The 14734-nt window shown below is 38.3% G+C and overlaps 1 protein-coding gene across 1 annotated transcript in view; it reads right to left on the reverse strand.

Annotated features, from left to right (window-relative positions):
* GPR158 (G protein-coupled receptor 158) overlaps positions 1-14734 on the reverse strand; it is a 476701-nt gene that overhangs the window by 223520 nt on the left and 238447 nt on the right. The window contains exon 3 of the mRNA XM_058297805.2: positions 2667-2769. Within this exon, the coding sequence (XP_058153788.1) occupies positions 2667-2769 (103 nt within the window). The remainder of the gene's footprint in view (positions 1-2666; positions 2770-14734) is intronic.

Genomic DNA, 14734 nt, shown 5'->3' on the forward strand with positions numbered 1-14734 from the left:
GCAAAAGACACTGACTATGGAAGGTTGAACCATGTGCCACAACAAACACACATTTAACCTTAATCCATGTTCCTGTGGGTATGAACCCACAGTAAATATTTTCAACAGTATAGGCTATCTTAACCAGCTCCTTATCTTGAAATGATCTTTTCCTTTACTTCTAATATACTATTCATTCCTAGTCTTCTTGCACCATTCAAGATAATCATTCTCTGTCACTCTTGTGGGCTTTTCTTCTGCTGGTCTCTTCTCTGTTTATTTTCTTCAAGAGTCCATCCTTGGCTTCTTTTCCAACTCAACACATCTCCTTAAACAAGCTTCTCCACTTCTACGGTTTTAAATATCTTCCTCATGTTACTGACCCTTAAAGATATTTAATTTCAGTCCAGACTGCTCTCATGAATGTTAGATCCATACATGCAACTATTTAGTGGCCATCTCTCCTGGATTCCAATGGTTTAAAATTAAACTTATATCCACTAACTTCTAAATCTGTGCTTAATTCTTTGTTCCCTATCACAGTGAATTACACCACAATCACCTCAGTTGTCCAAATCATACACGTGGGAATCATCTTAAACAGCATCCTTTCTATTCATCATGATATTAAATATATTGCCAAGGCCTTCTCTTTCAGTGTGTCTACTTCCTGCACCCCTTTTGTCATCACTGTAATTCAGGTCACCATCATGGCTCACCTGGATTATTCCAACAGCATCCTAACTGGTCTCCAGCATGATGTCCACATTGCAGTCACGGTAATCTTTATTAAACACAATTCTGATCACGTTGCTTTTCTGGTATGGTATTTCAGTTACTCCATGCTGTTCTTAATACAAAGACTCCTTCAAATGGTGGACAAGGGCAGGCTCATCATTCACCATGTCCCACTGCCTTAAATTGGGGTCCCTGGAAATAGGCTCTGAGACAGGGAGCTGCAAGTAGACTGTTTATTGGGGCATGCTCTTGGGAAATAAACTTGTTAGGAAACAAGAAAAGCAGGAAGGGGCTGAGGGAAAATCTGACTCTTGGTGTAGTTGCGGCTGAGGTCCAGTTACGGGAGCTCTGGAGCTGGGTTGGCCCTTCAGAGTTCTCCCAAATTGAAGCAACATGACCAGGTCTTTGTGTCCCCATCTATCAGTCATTGGCCCTCCATGAGAGGGGCCTTAGCCTGGGGTGAGGCTCTCAAGCCCAGGGCAAGCCCAGTGAGGGACTCAACTCTGAGCTCTTGGCAGCTGATATTCCCAGCAGCTGGCAAGCAGGTGGGTGTCCTGGCCCTAGAGAATGAATTTGGGCAGAAGCACTATCGCATCCACTCTATCTCCACTAGATCTGAATAGCCACAACAAATATTTTCCCCTGTTTTTAAGTTTAAAATTAATGTATTGTGTTCTCTTTTGATTCTAAGACTAATCATGTGCTTTTCCCTTTCCCTGCTACAATCTTCACTGTTCTTTACTGGATAACTCATACTCTTGATTCAATTGTCAGCTTAAGCATCACTTCCTCCAATAAACATTTCCTGATCCATTCCTGGCTGCTCTGTGACCTGAGTTGGGTATTCTTTTCAATATGTTCCCTTAGCACTATGGTGTTCCATCACGTTTCATACCACACTGACCTATGATTGCCTACTTACCTGTCATTATCCATCACTAGACTCTAAGATACAGGAAGGAAAGGCTACTTTTCTTTTTCATTAATTTTATTTATAGTATGTGCACAATATCTGACATTGAATAGAGTCTTAATATTGTTGAAAAAATCAGTGAACTCTCCCTTTTGTCTACCCATGTGTGGTTATTTGACATTTTTAAATTGTCACGCTATTTTTACATTTTTGTATTCTCATTTACTGTTCTCTTCATCTCACATCTCATTTCTCCTCTTCCCTCTCAGCTTAACTTCCATTCACCCTAAAAGACTCATCTCAAATTCTCAAATGTCATCCCCGCTGCCCCAGGAAAAGAAATAATTGTCTTCTATGGTCTTTTAATTAGCTGCACCAATCTCTCTTGATTTTGTCATAGTATTTTGAAGTAGATTTTCTAAATTTTGTCTGTTTCTCCCATTAAATTATGGCATCCTAACAAGCAGGTACTTAACAAGTGTGTGCTATTGTGTCCTTAGAACCTTGCATGATGCTTGGCTCCTTCTACCTTATCATTAGTTATTAAAAGGAACTACCATTTATTGAGTTCTTTCCATATGCTTTATGATCACTGCCTCATTTACTTCTCACAACAGTAAGTCTTTTGTTTTAAAAAATAAAAACAAAAACAAAAAATTCAAGGCATAGAAAGTTTAACTAAGTTCTCCAAAATCACACTACTACTTATTTGTGGAACTAAAGTATGAATGCAATCACTAATTTTTTAAAACATGCCACATTTCACTTTTCTTAGATTCTCTCCTTGGAACATACCAAGAGGAGTCTATCTATACCCTTAACTTATAATTCTCTATTGTATTTCCAAGTGCTCTTGATGATCCCAAATGTTTAGGAGCCTCAACATTTAAATTATATGGAAAAAAAAGAGAATATACTTGCTGCGGGTTTATTTTCATTTAATTATTTAAACTGTGTAAACAAACTGATTTAGACTACTAATAATGTTATATATAATGTGTATACAGATGTATTCACAGAAGCAAAGGGCACTTACTCTGAAAGTTGTTCACTGAGAAGACTCGAGGATGATAGAATCCTGTTTTGCAAACGCACTGGTAGGCTCCAAGCACAAATCCCCGGCCTTTAATTGGCATACACTATGAAAAAAAGAAGACAGATATACAGTTATCAGAGTGTATGTCATGGTCTAAAAACCCAGAGATACGCCTCTTGGCAAATGGTGACAGAACTAACTCACTTTTCCAGAAATAAAATCTTTTTTGAACTTTTATTTTAGGTTTGTTTGTCAACAGACATTTTCTTTGAAGCAACAAATCGAGTTTCCTTTCTAAATATAGGCCATTGCAGCTGCACTTGCCACACATCTTTAACTCATTGGATTGCCAGGAGGGAACAATTACTACACATAGTTTCTGTTTGTAATACTTTACATATCATTTAAGAGGTATTTCCAAAGACCAATAAGAATATTTGGAGAGATTTCATACTAAGTATTTCTATCAAAGCAAAAGTAGATAGGTATATAGGGAGGTAGAGAGAGAGCAACATAGGTAGGTAAAGATAGCACTTGAGATATGAAAATTACTTTTATGAGTTTCATCATAAAAGTTTCATCATTACTTTTATGAGTTCATCAAGTTTCATCCTCAGAACAAAATAACACTAATTAGTGGGATAAGGAAATAAGTTTCAATTCAAATTTAGAAAAGAAAGAAAAGATGAATTAATGTCTCAAGGGCTCTTCACTTAAAGTCTGTTTCATAGAGAAAGGTCCTGATTGTATATAAAAAGAAGAAAACAGTGATCAGCTTTCTAAATATGTCACAATGATAAACATAATAGATACTTTCCAAAAGCTGCATCTTGGCTCTGACCAAAGATATCAGTTAACCCTAGCAAAATTAAGTTTCACGTTCTTCATTCCTGCTACGTTCAATTATATAAGCAAGGAAGAAATTCTAGTGAAATAGACACTAGATGTGTAAGAAGAAGGCCCTCTCAAGAACCTAATCAATGCTGGAATTTCTTTTTGCATATCTGTCTACAAAGATTCCAACCCTTTGCCTTTTTGGCATTAAAATCTATTGGAGATGCTTAGAATCCAGTAATTTTTAAAAATTATAAAATATCCCTCTGATACACAAACCTTTGAGAGAAATGCTAAATAATTTAAATAATAATTCTGCAATCCTAGCTTATATTAATAGTATCAAGATCAATATTACATATTATGAAAACTCTAACAAATATGAAAGTATTTACATATAAGGTAGCAATAGGTAATGCGTGTTCTAAAGTCAGAGATACAGCACAAAAATTTCTGAGAAAAAGTTTTCTGAAAGACCTTCTTATATATTTTATTTCATTAACATCCCTTTTATTTCATTAAGACACTTATATCCAAAAGTCAATCTTGCAATTGAAAACACCATTCTTGACCAGAGCAAAATAAAAGGGCAGGTGAATACCAATTTAATAGAATTGTCAAGTATTTACAAAATAACTACTGTGTGCCTAAAGAGTTAGTGTAGAATTTCTCTGAAATAATATAGACCATTAGAAAAATCCAGTTATATAACAGAATAAACCCTATATCTGGACTATATAGATAAAAAAGCAATTATAACATTACTTTATAGAAGTATTGATATAATGGAAAATACATATGATTTGTGGTCGGTCAGAAAATGTGAATTTGATTTCTAACTTTATCATTTACTATCTACATGAGTTTGGGCTGCTTGCTTGCTCTCTTTGAGCCTTATTTCATTAGGAGTGTACAGATAAAGTTTGAAAAAGGTCGAACCAACAAGATATCACAATGAGTTGAGTAGGGAGTATGAGAAGAAGAGAAGAAGAAAGGGTAACTCCAAAGTTTGGGGCCTGAGCAACCAAAGAATGGAGTTGTCTCAACCTGAGTGGGGAATGGCTACGAGTGAAGCGGATCTGAGGAAAAGAGCAGATATTCAGTTTCAAATATGCACCGTTTGAAATGACTATCTGAAATTTAATTCTAGACATCAAATAGCATACTTTAAATGTTTTTTCTTCTGGAATTTGGGGGTTAATGCCATTCATTAAAATGTCACTAATTCCCTGCCTATACAGCGCAGCACTGCAACAATACCTCAGTTGAGAATTTTAAATGTTTAGGGCAGATCTGAAAGTTTATTGGAATAAGAATATCTCTCTGCTACAGGGTAACACTAGAGCTGAGAGAAAAATGAATGTTTAAGGAAAAAGAATTCTAGCTGATTAGCTAAGTATCCTCAAATATAAAGCCCCTTGAACTTCAAAATATGAAATGCTCACTAACTTCCTTACGAAAACACAGCAATAGGAAGCACTAGTTGCCTCAGACTTTTTGTTCTGTTCTTTAAAAACTGATCCCAAATGAGGGGGGAAAAAACTTTGCCAGTTAAATTCAATAACAGCATATTATTATCCTTCTTCACTCACTCCACCCCAAGACTGCAGAGCCCACGAGGAACCTAACATGCTACGATTCATGTGTACTTGCCTTGGAGTACACAGATGATCTTGGTGCATCTTTCTATTAATAATTGTAAATTTACATAGAATCTTCCACACTTCCTGGCTCCATCTATCACTACCATTCACTCCCTAGCTACCTTATCCCTTTTCAGGATTAGACATTACTTTAGATTAAGTTAGAACATCTAATTCAAATGGTGACTATGCAACTAATCTTTGCCTTATTTGGGCTAAGGAGCCGTTTTCACATTTTTTTTCCCTCCTTAGGGATCTAGGATATCTATACAGATTCTCACTTAAATCAAGGGGAAATCTTCAGACTTTTTACTCTAATTCAGCATTCAAGATATTCATTTAGATATTCAAGATATCCATTTCAATATTAAAGTCTAAACCTTCTTATTTTATCCTCATAGGAGTCAAAGTGGCAGAAGCAACCCTTCTGACTCTGAGAGTGTAGCTGTTCCTTGAGTAGCCTTTGATAGTCCCTGGAGCTTCTTAGAATTAAGAGCTGCAGTGTCCCGGGAGGGAGGGAGCTGCCCACCAGCGTGGACTCCCTTTCTGATGAACTTTCAAAGGGTTATGTCTATTCATGACCTTACAGAGACATGCCCAGGTCCTAATCCATGTGCCTGTGTGTGTGAACTCATCTGTAAAGAGGCTCTCCAAAGATCCTAGCAAAATGAGGCCAAACCGAGGCCAATGTGATCTGAGTCCTTGGAAGTAGAGGGAATTTGGATGCCAGCGTAGGAGTGAGGAAGAGGCAGAAGGAGACAGATGGCCATGTGACGGAGGCAGAGCCTGGGCTATGGCTTGTCAGCCAGCCACTACCAGGATGTTCCAGACTTTGTAGAAAGCAATACCTCCAAAACTGTGAAAGAATAAATTCCTGTTATTTATGCCAACCAGTCTGTGGAATTTGTTATAGGGGCTCCAAGGTCACAGCAGAGGCTTACTAAGGAGAGTTCTTGAGAACCCACAAGAATTAAAACAGATCCAGATGGGAAGAGATGGTGGTCAAGAGTTCAGAGCAAAACGACCTTCCTTCCCCAACGATGTACGTGTGCACACCACAGGCCATTCTACAACACACAATTGCTGTGACATATCAGAGGTGGCCAACCTCTAGGAAAAGAAATCTGCAGACCAAACCTGGCCAGCTTGACAGTGGTGAAGATTTTGTACGGAGGAAATATTGAGCAGTGCCATGGCTAAAAGGAGACATGCACAGTGCAGGTCTTGTTTGGTATTTAATGGAAACTATACTTGTGCCTAAGAATCATATCCACATATGAAGATAAACTAATTTGGGACTCAGAAGAGGATGCAAAATTAAAACACAAAAATTTATATAATTCAAAATGGACCTTTAAATGCCTCTCCCTCTCTCAATCTCTCTCTCTCTACTTTGTTTTAGAACCTTTCTAAAATGTTAAACATTTTCTGGTTTCTCTGAAATGAACACATGAATAGAATTTAACATTTCCTTCATGAGTCAGAACCTTTATTTGAACAACAGTTACTGAACTGGGCCGAAATACCCTAATGCCCTCTGGAGCTCTTGCAATTTTATGGCTATTTTCTCATACAACAAATAGCCCAGACTGCTGTACTTTCAAGTTCTTATGTTTAGTTCATGTTTCCTTTTACTTCTTTGTTTTGAGTTAGCAGCTGCCATATTTTAATCTTAAATATGGACTTAACTTCCAGAAGTTTCTTTTTCCCTTCCAAATCATGGTTATCATTGCCTTATACCTGGAAACTAGGTCACAACGCATGCAAAGTTAGAGTATATGAGATAATTAATAAATGAAGAGTAAATAAGGTAACAGTTCATATTTATTGAGTGCTTTCTATATGCCAAGCACTATTTTAAGTGCTGCACGAATATTAACTCATTTAATCTCATTAGAATCTATTGTCTCCATTATACATATGAGAAAATTAAGGAAGACGGTGCAGAGGTAACTTTCCCAAAGCCACAGAGCTCATAACTGGCAGATCCAAGGATTCAACCCCAGGGCTCTGGCTCCAAAGGGAGAAAGAGCAACTCCACAAAGCATGGGTAGGAAGAAGTATTCCATAAATGAGGAACAGGTGCCAGGGCTTGGTCACTTGGGAATCTATTTTGGTTGTCAGAGGCCTTTATTTCCCCATCCTTCTTAGTTTCTGGCTGTATTCAAGACAGATCAATTTACTGGGCCACTGACCTTCAATTAAGTGAAGATCATTAAGAAAAGAATACATATATGAAGTGTATTTTAAGAAATGTAATTAATTCCTACAAGTTACAAATTGTAAAAGTAAACCCCTCCCTCTCCAATGCAGAGTTCCTCAGCTCAGCTCTTAGAAGACAAGTTTTCGTTTCAGGACATACAAGTGGAGTCCTTTCTCTCCTTGGGTCTCCTGAGAACAGAAGTCTCTCTCTGACTATGGAGTCTTGAGAGCTGGTTCTCAGATGCTGAATCCTACGCCCAACTTGGAAAGCCACCAATGGAGATAACGGGTTTCCATGACAATCTGACTTGTCACTCTTTCTTCTTCTCCTTGGGGGGAAATAGTTGATTCTGCTCTGCTCTGCTTTGCCAGAAGGCTTATTTGATTCCAGAGTTTCCTGCTGAATTCAATGCACTGAACCTTACTCAAAAAGCGGATGGCATAAAGAAAGATGAAAGGCTTGACACTGACAAGATGAAGCAGTCACAGAGTCTTCTAGATTATTTCAGAACACAGAGACTTTATTTTTCTTTCACTCCTTCTATGTAACTTGTGAGGAAATACTGTACAGTGTCGAATCTGCTAATTTAGAAGTGAGTTTTTTGGAAACTTGGTACTAAACCAGGTCAATTATAGTAAATAATATCCAGGGGCTTCTTCCCTGCAACTATTTGCAAGTTTATTAAAGTAAAATGAAAATATTCAAACAGAGGAAATAGAGAAGGCCTCCAGGCAATGACAGGGTGCACATCACCCACATATTTCATCAAACAATCTTCCAGGAAAACAATGACTCATGAATAACAAATAATGCAGTACTTCACCAGGAGAAAGAAAACTACATTTTATCTCTATTATTCAGCAGCTGCCAGAATCTGGTTTCAAAAGCATGATGGACTAGATGGGGGAGGAGACTGGTTTCCTTTATGGCATAGTTAAAATTTTAAAAAGGAATTGTTTTCTATTATTAATTTCTGAAATGTTCTTGTTATTTGCAGGATGGCAATGCAGCATCTGGCACAGGCTCATGACAAGTCTGAAAACTTCATACCAGCACACAGCAAGAAGCTTCTTGGGGGCTGAAGCCGACTCAGGAAAATGTCAAGATTACATCCGTCTGAGTGAGCAAGCACCATTTCTCTAGACCTTCTGAGAGAAGCAGCCCCAAAGGCTTGATAAGTGTAAATGCTTAATGTGCTCAACACTTTTAAAGAAAGAAGACATTGCCCTCCACTAAACCACAAACTCTTGTGCAATGAGGCTCCACCTTTGAAACTGTGCTCCTGTCCACAGTTCATGGGCACTGCCGTCTTCCTTTACAATCTTGGCTTAATTTAACACTTGCTCTCTGTGGTGGTTTAAAGCTGTATGTACCACAGAAAAACGTGTTCTTAATCCATTCCTGTGGGTGTGAGTCCATTTTAAGTAGGATCTTTTGATGAGGTCACTTCTGTTAAGAAGGTATAGCCCAGCCCAATCAGGATGGGTCTTAATCCTATTACTGGAGCCCTTTATAAGGGGATGGAAATTCAGACAGAGTGCGGAAAAGGCACACAAGCAAGAAGCTACATCAACGGAACCCCAAAGAGAAGGGAGAGACCAGGAGACACCACCCTGTGCCTAGCTGTGTGACAGAGAGGCCAAGATCACCAGCAGGATCTTGGGGAGAAAGCATCTCCTTGACGATTATTTGATTTGAACATTTTGCCAGTCTCAAAACCATGGGCAAATAAATTCCCATTTTTTGAAAGGGAACCATTTCATGATATTCGCTTGAGCAGCCTAGGAAATGAAAGCATTCTCTGAGCCCAACTGTATTCTACTTTCTGAGGCAACAGAGAAGAAAAAACTCATGGTCTGGGTCTCAAAGAGCTTACAACTCACAAGCACAAAAGAAAAATCAGTGGCTCTATGGTGCTCTATCCTAGTCACAGCTAAAGATTACCACCACTGTTTGTTTTTAAATAGTCCATCTTTAGTCACTTTCCTAAGATAAATTATTTACTAAAACACATATTGCTGTACAAATAATTGAAGTTAATATTAATAAAATCTTTGAGTTCAAGATGAATTTAAATAAAGTATTTCAACTGTGAAGAAAAACCATGAGACAGGAGTTCCATCAATGGCTTTTGAGCAAACCTACAAACCTGCAAGCACCTATGACCACACTCCTGGCAAAAGAGGAAATATTTTACTCCTCCCACATAAAGTTAATTAATCCCCCTACCTGTGTTCTGGGCTTCCACTGGCAATAATCCCCCCTCTTTTGTTCGACCTCTTCCTCTCTACTAGCAATTTGCCTCTCTACTGGCATATAAACTACACTAAAACATCAGCCATATTTAAGAACAACAAAAACAAACCTTTCTTCAACTCCCAATTCCCCTCCAGTTACTGCCCAAACTACTTGAAAGGATGAGCTATATGAGCTATAACCATTATCTCCTTCCACTTACCTCCCATTCACTCTTCAAACCACAACAATTGGCTCCCACCACCCTTCCTCCATTGAACTGATCTTACCAAGTCAGGAGAGGTTTTCATGGCATTAAAAACAGTAACTATATTTTCAGATTTTTTTTTCACACACCCCCCCCCCCAATCCTCCCACATCAACAACCTCATCAGTGTGGCACATTCATTGCATTTGGTGAATACATTTTGGAGCACTGCTACACAGCATGGATTATGGTTTACATTGTAGTTTACTCAAATGCCCCACATCACACCTTTTCTTCCCCTTCCCTGCCCTCAGCAACTACCGTAGCCACTGTCTCCACACCAATGACACAATTTTTCCATTGCTAGAGTCACAGTAGTTCTATAGTAGAATACCAGTAAGTCTTCTCTAATCCATATTTTATTTACTCCTCCATCCTGTGGTCCCTGGGATGGCAATGTCCACTCCACCTCTAAACTGAGAGGGGTCATAGATCCCACATGACTGATGGATGCGATTCTCCTGCTTCCAGGTATAGGCACTCACAGTTCCCTGGTGCAGTGGCTAACATCTTCACTTCCCTGTTAGCTGACCTGGGTAAGTCCAAAGAACTGGAGAGTAGGTGTTGCAACTCTGCTGAGGCTCAGGGCCCAGCTGACACATGACCAGTTCAGAGATTCAAGCCTTCTGAGTATATACCAACCCCAGCGCCAACCACAGATTAAGTAAAAATGACAGAAGAGGCATGTATAGAAAGGTCACTTCTGAGTCCAACTCCATCACACTCAAGAGCACAAATTCCAGAGTCAGGCCCACTGGCAAGGTACTGAACTCCAGACCATCTGCCATGACTGTAGAACCTGTATGTCTCTGTCACCCTCAAGAGCACCAGTATCTGGGGTTGTATCTACTTTGGCTGTCTCTGGGATCCTGCTGAGATGTGTGTAAGCATGACCCTTCTGATGACCTTCTGACTTTCTGCAGAATTTGATGCTACTGAGTTCCCTCAGGAAATATTTTCTTTCCATTGCTTTGTACTTTCAGATTTTCCATTCTTCTCCTACCTCTTTTGCTTCTCCTTATCAATCTTGTGTGACACTTCTCCTCCCCCTGGGATTTTGACAAAAGTAGAAAAAAATTAAATGGACATGGGATCACGTTTCAACCAGTGGTACTCAAGAAATTTGATACCAATAGGCAAAAGATCAAAACAAAAAACTTTGACTTAAACATTACACTTGTACAAAAAAATAACTCAAGACTGATAATGAGCTTAACTGTAAAATGCAAAACTATAAAAAAGTGCAGGAAAAAAAACATAGAAAATCTTTAGGATCTAGGGCTAGGCAAAGATTATTTATATTTGACACTAAAAGCACAATCCATAAAAAGAAAAAACAAAGTGGAAATTTAGACCTCACCCTGTGATGAAAAGATAAGCTACAGAATGTGAGAAATATTTGCAAAGCATATCTCACAGAGGTTTTGTATTGAAATTACATAAAGAACTCTCAAAACTCAACAGTAAAAAATAAACAATCCAATTAGAAAATGGACAAGATATATGAACAGACATTTTCACTGAAGAAAATATACATTTGGCAAATTAACACATGAAAATATGTTTCACATCAATATCCATTAGGGAAATGCAAATTAGAACCATGGTGAGGTATCACTATACACCTATGAAAAGGGCTGAACTTTAAAAATAGTGATAATACCAAATGCTGGCAAGTAGACAGAGAAACTGAAGCACTCATACGTGAAATTGGGAATGGAAAATGGCAGTCACTCCAGAAAGTACTTGGGTAGTTCCTTCTGAAACTAAACTAAACCATACTACCCAGCAATTGCACACATGGAGAACTATCCCAAAGAAATGATAACTTAGATTCACTCAAAAATTTGCACATGAATGTTCAAAGCACCTTTATTGATAAGAGCCAAAATCTGGAGAAAAAACAAATGTTCTTCAATGGGTGAATAGGTATACAAACTGTGGTATGTCCATATCAAGGAATACCTTTAGCAATAAAAAAGGAATAAACTATTGATACAAGTAACAATTTACTTAGATCTTTAGAGAATTGTGCTGAATGAAAAAAAACAATCTCAAAATGTTACATACAATATTATTCCATTTATATATCATTTTCAAAATTAAAATGCTATAGAGATAGAGACAGAGAAGAGATTAGTGGTTGCCAAGGTTAGGGATGAGGGTGACAGTGTGGCTATAAATGAAGAGCATGATGTAATAGAGTTCCTTTGAAATGCTGTCATGACTCATGAGACCCTGCCCAGAGACCTGTTAGTTCCCCTTCTTGAGTTTCTGATTAAGTCTATACCCATCAGATAACTCCCCTTCTGGAGCTATCACACTCCAGGGTCACTATTCGCCTTCCCTAATCAACCTGGTTCAGGTACCAATTATAGACATCCTTCATACTCTGGAGCCTGTAAACTTATTCAGATTGACAATTTACAGGATATCCTCAAAACATAACTAACCACATCTCGTTGCTATGTGTAAACTGCATACAGTTCCACCTGGCTCTTATCTTGCTCCCAGATGCAATCCTCTTTGTGGCCCTGCAGGACAGCCTTCTCTCATTTAGAGTGATGAATAACAAAGACTTCTGCCTTTCATCTACTCAAGTGTCTTTGTGTTATACTCCATCATCCAAAGGACCTATAACCATACCTAATATCACCTAATTATAAAACACACAAGGTTCAGTAAAAGTGACAGAAGAGACATGTGTAGTAAGGTCACATCTGAGTCCAACTCCATCACACTCAGGAGCACAAATTCCAGAGTCAGGCCCACTGGCAAGTCACTGAACTCCAGAGCCATCTATCATGACCATAGGGTCTGGGTGTCTCTATAGCCCTCAGGAGCACCACTACCTAAGGTTGTATCTACATTGGCTGCCTCTGAGATCCTCCTGAGACATGAGTAAGCACGACCCCTCTGATGACCTCCTGACTCTTTTTGAAGTCTCTTAGCCATATAAATTCATTTGTCTTTACCATTTTCCCATTTTATTCAAGGTCTTTTTCTAGTTGCATCACCACTTGGCGCCAGGGAAGCTCATCCCTGGGAGTCATGTCCCACACTGGGGGAAAGGTACTGCATTTACATGCTGAGTTTGGCTTAGAGAGTAGCCACATGTGAGCAACATGGAGGCTCTCAGGAGGTAACTGAGGCACTCTGCAGCTCTAGACCTAGTTGAAATTTCAAACACAGGTTCATAAACATAGTCATCAGTATCAAGGGATTGGTATATGCTCAGGAGACTTGACTCTCTGGACTGTCCATGTGCCACTTGGGCCCTGAGCCTCAGCAGAGGTGTAACACCTACTTTCCGGTTCTTTGGACTTACCCAGGTCAGCTATCTGGGAGGTGAGATTGGTCAACTACCACACCAGGGAATTGAGACAGTCTACAACTGCAAGCAGGAGAATCACATCCATCAGTCATGTGAGATCTATGACCCCTCTCAATTTAGAGGTGGAGTGGACATTGCAATCCCAGAGTCCTCAGGATGGAGGAATAAAATATGGATTAGAGTGGACTTACTGGTATTCTACTATAGAACTATTATGACAATGGAAGAACTTGTATTGTTGATGTGGAAACAGTGGCTATGGGAATTGCTGAGGGAAGGAAGAAGGAAGAATAGGTGTGATATGGGGGCATTTTTGGGACTTGGAGAAAACCTGAACGATATTGCAGAGACAGAAGCAGGAAGTTATATATCCTGCCATAACCCACTGAACAGACTGTAAAGAGTGTAAACTACAATGTAAACAATAATCCATGCTGTGTAGCATGCTCCAAAATGTATTCATCAACTGCAATGAATGTGCCACACTGATGAAAGAGGTTGTTGATGTGGGAGGAGTGGGAGGGTGGGGAATCAGGGTATATGGGAACCTCTTATATTCTTTAATTAACATTTTGTGTGATCTATGTATCTTTAAAAAAATAATAATAATAAAAATAAATAAACAGTAAAAAAACACCCTCAAGGAAGCCTGTGGTGATAGACCAGTTCCATGTCAGGACTATGTTGGGGACACACAGATTTACACATCATGAAATTGCATGCAACTACATGAACACACACACATACATACATACACACATGTACATATACAAAAATGAAGGTATATAAAACCAGGGAAGTCTGAATAAGCTCTGTGGCCCATTCCCAATGCCAATGGCCTGGCTTTGAGAGTGTTCTATATTTATGCATGATGCTTCCAATAGGGGAAATTGGGTGAAGGGTACTTAGAGCCTCCCTGTATATTTTTTTGTGTGCAAATTCTTATGAATTAATTATTTGAACTAAATAATATATATAAGCTAACTAAAGGAACCTGGAATAGCAATATTAATGCAAGACAAAATAAGGTTTAAGGCAAAATAAAAAATAGATGCATTTCTCAGTGATAAATTTATGAGGAAGATAAATCAATTCTACATATGTTTTGCAGAAATAATATAAATTTAAATTTACTAAAGCAAATATAGATTAACTGTGAAAAAGAATGAAAAAATTCACAATCATAGTGTGGGATTTTAGCACATTTTTCACAGTAATTGGTGGAAAATCAACCAACAAAATCATTATATATATAGAAGGTTCAAACAACTCAATCCACAAATGTGGCCAAAATAATATATACATCACTATCTACCCAAAAGCACAGCGTATACATCATTCTTTTCAAATGCATACATTACATTTATAAAATTTTAACATATACTATACAAAAAAGAAGTCTCCACAAATTTTAAAGTACTGAAACCACAGACAGTATGTTCTTTAGCCACATTAGAATTAATCTAGAAATCAATCACAAAAACATTATTAGTGAATTTCAATATGTTTGAAAATTAAACAATACATTTATTTCTTGATGATCTTTAGGTA

Source organism: Dasypus novemcinctus, chromosome 5 (genome assembly GCF_030445035.2).
Source record: "Dasypus novemcinctus isolate mDasNov1 chromosome 5, mDasNov1.1.hap2, whole genome shotgun sequence".
Classification (NCBI taxonomy): domain Eukaryota; kingdom Metazoa; phylum Chordata; class Mammalia; order Cingulata; family Dasypodidae; genus Dasypus; species Dasypus novemcinctus.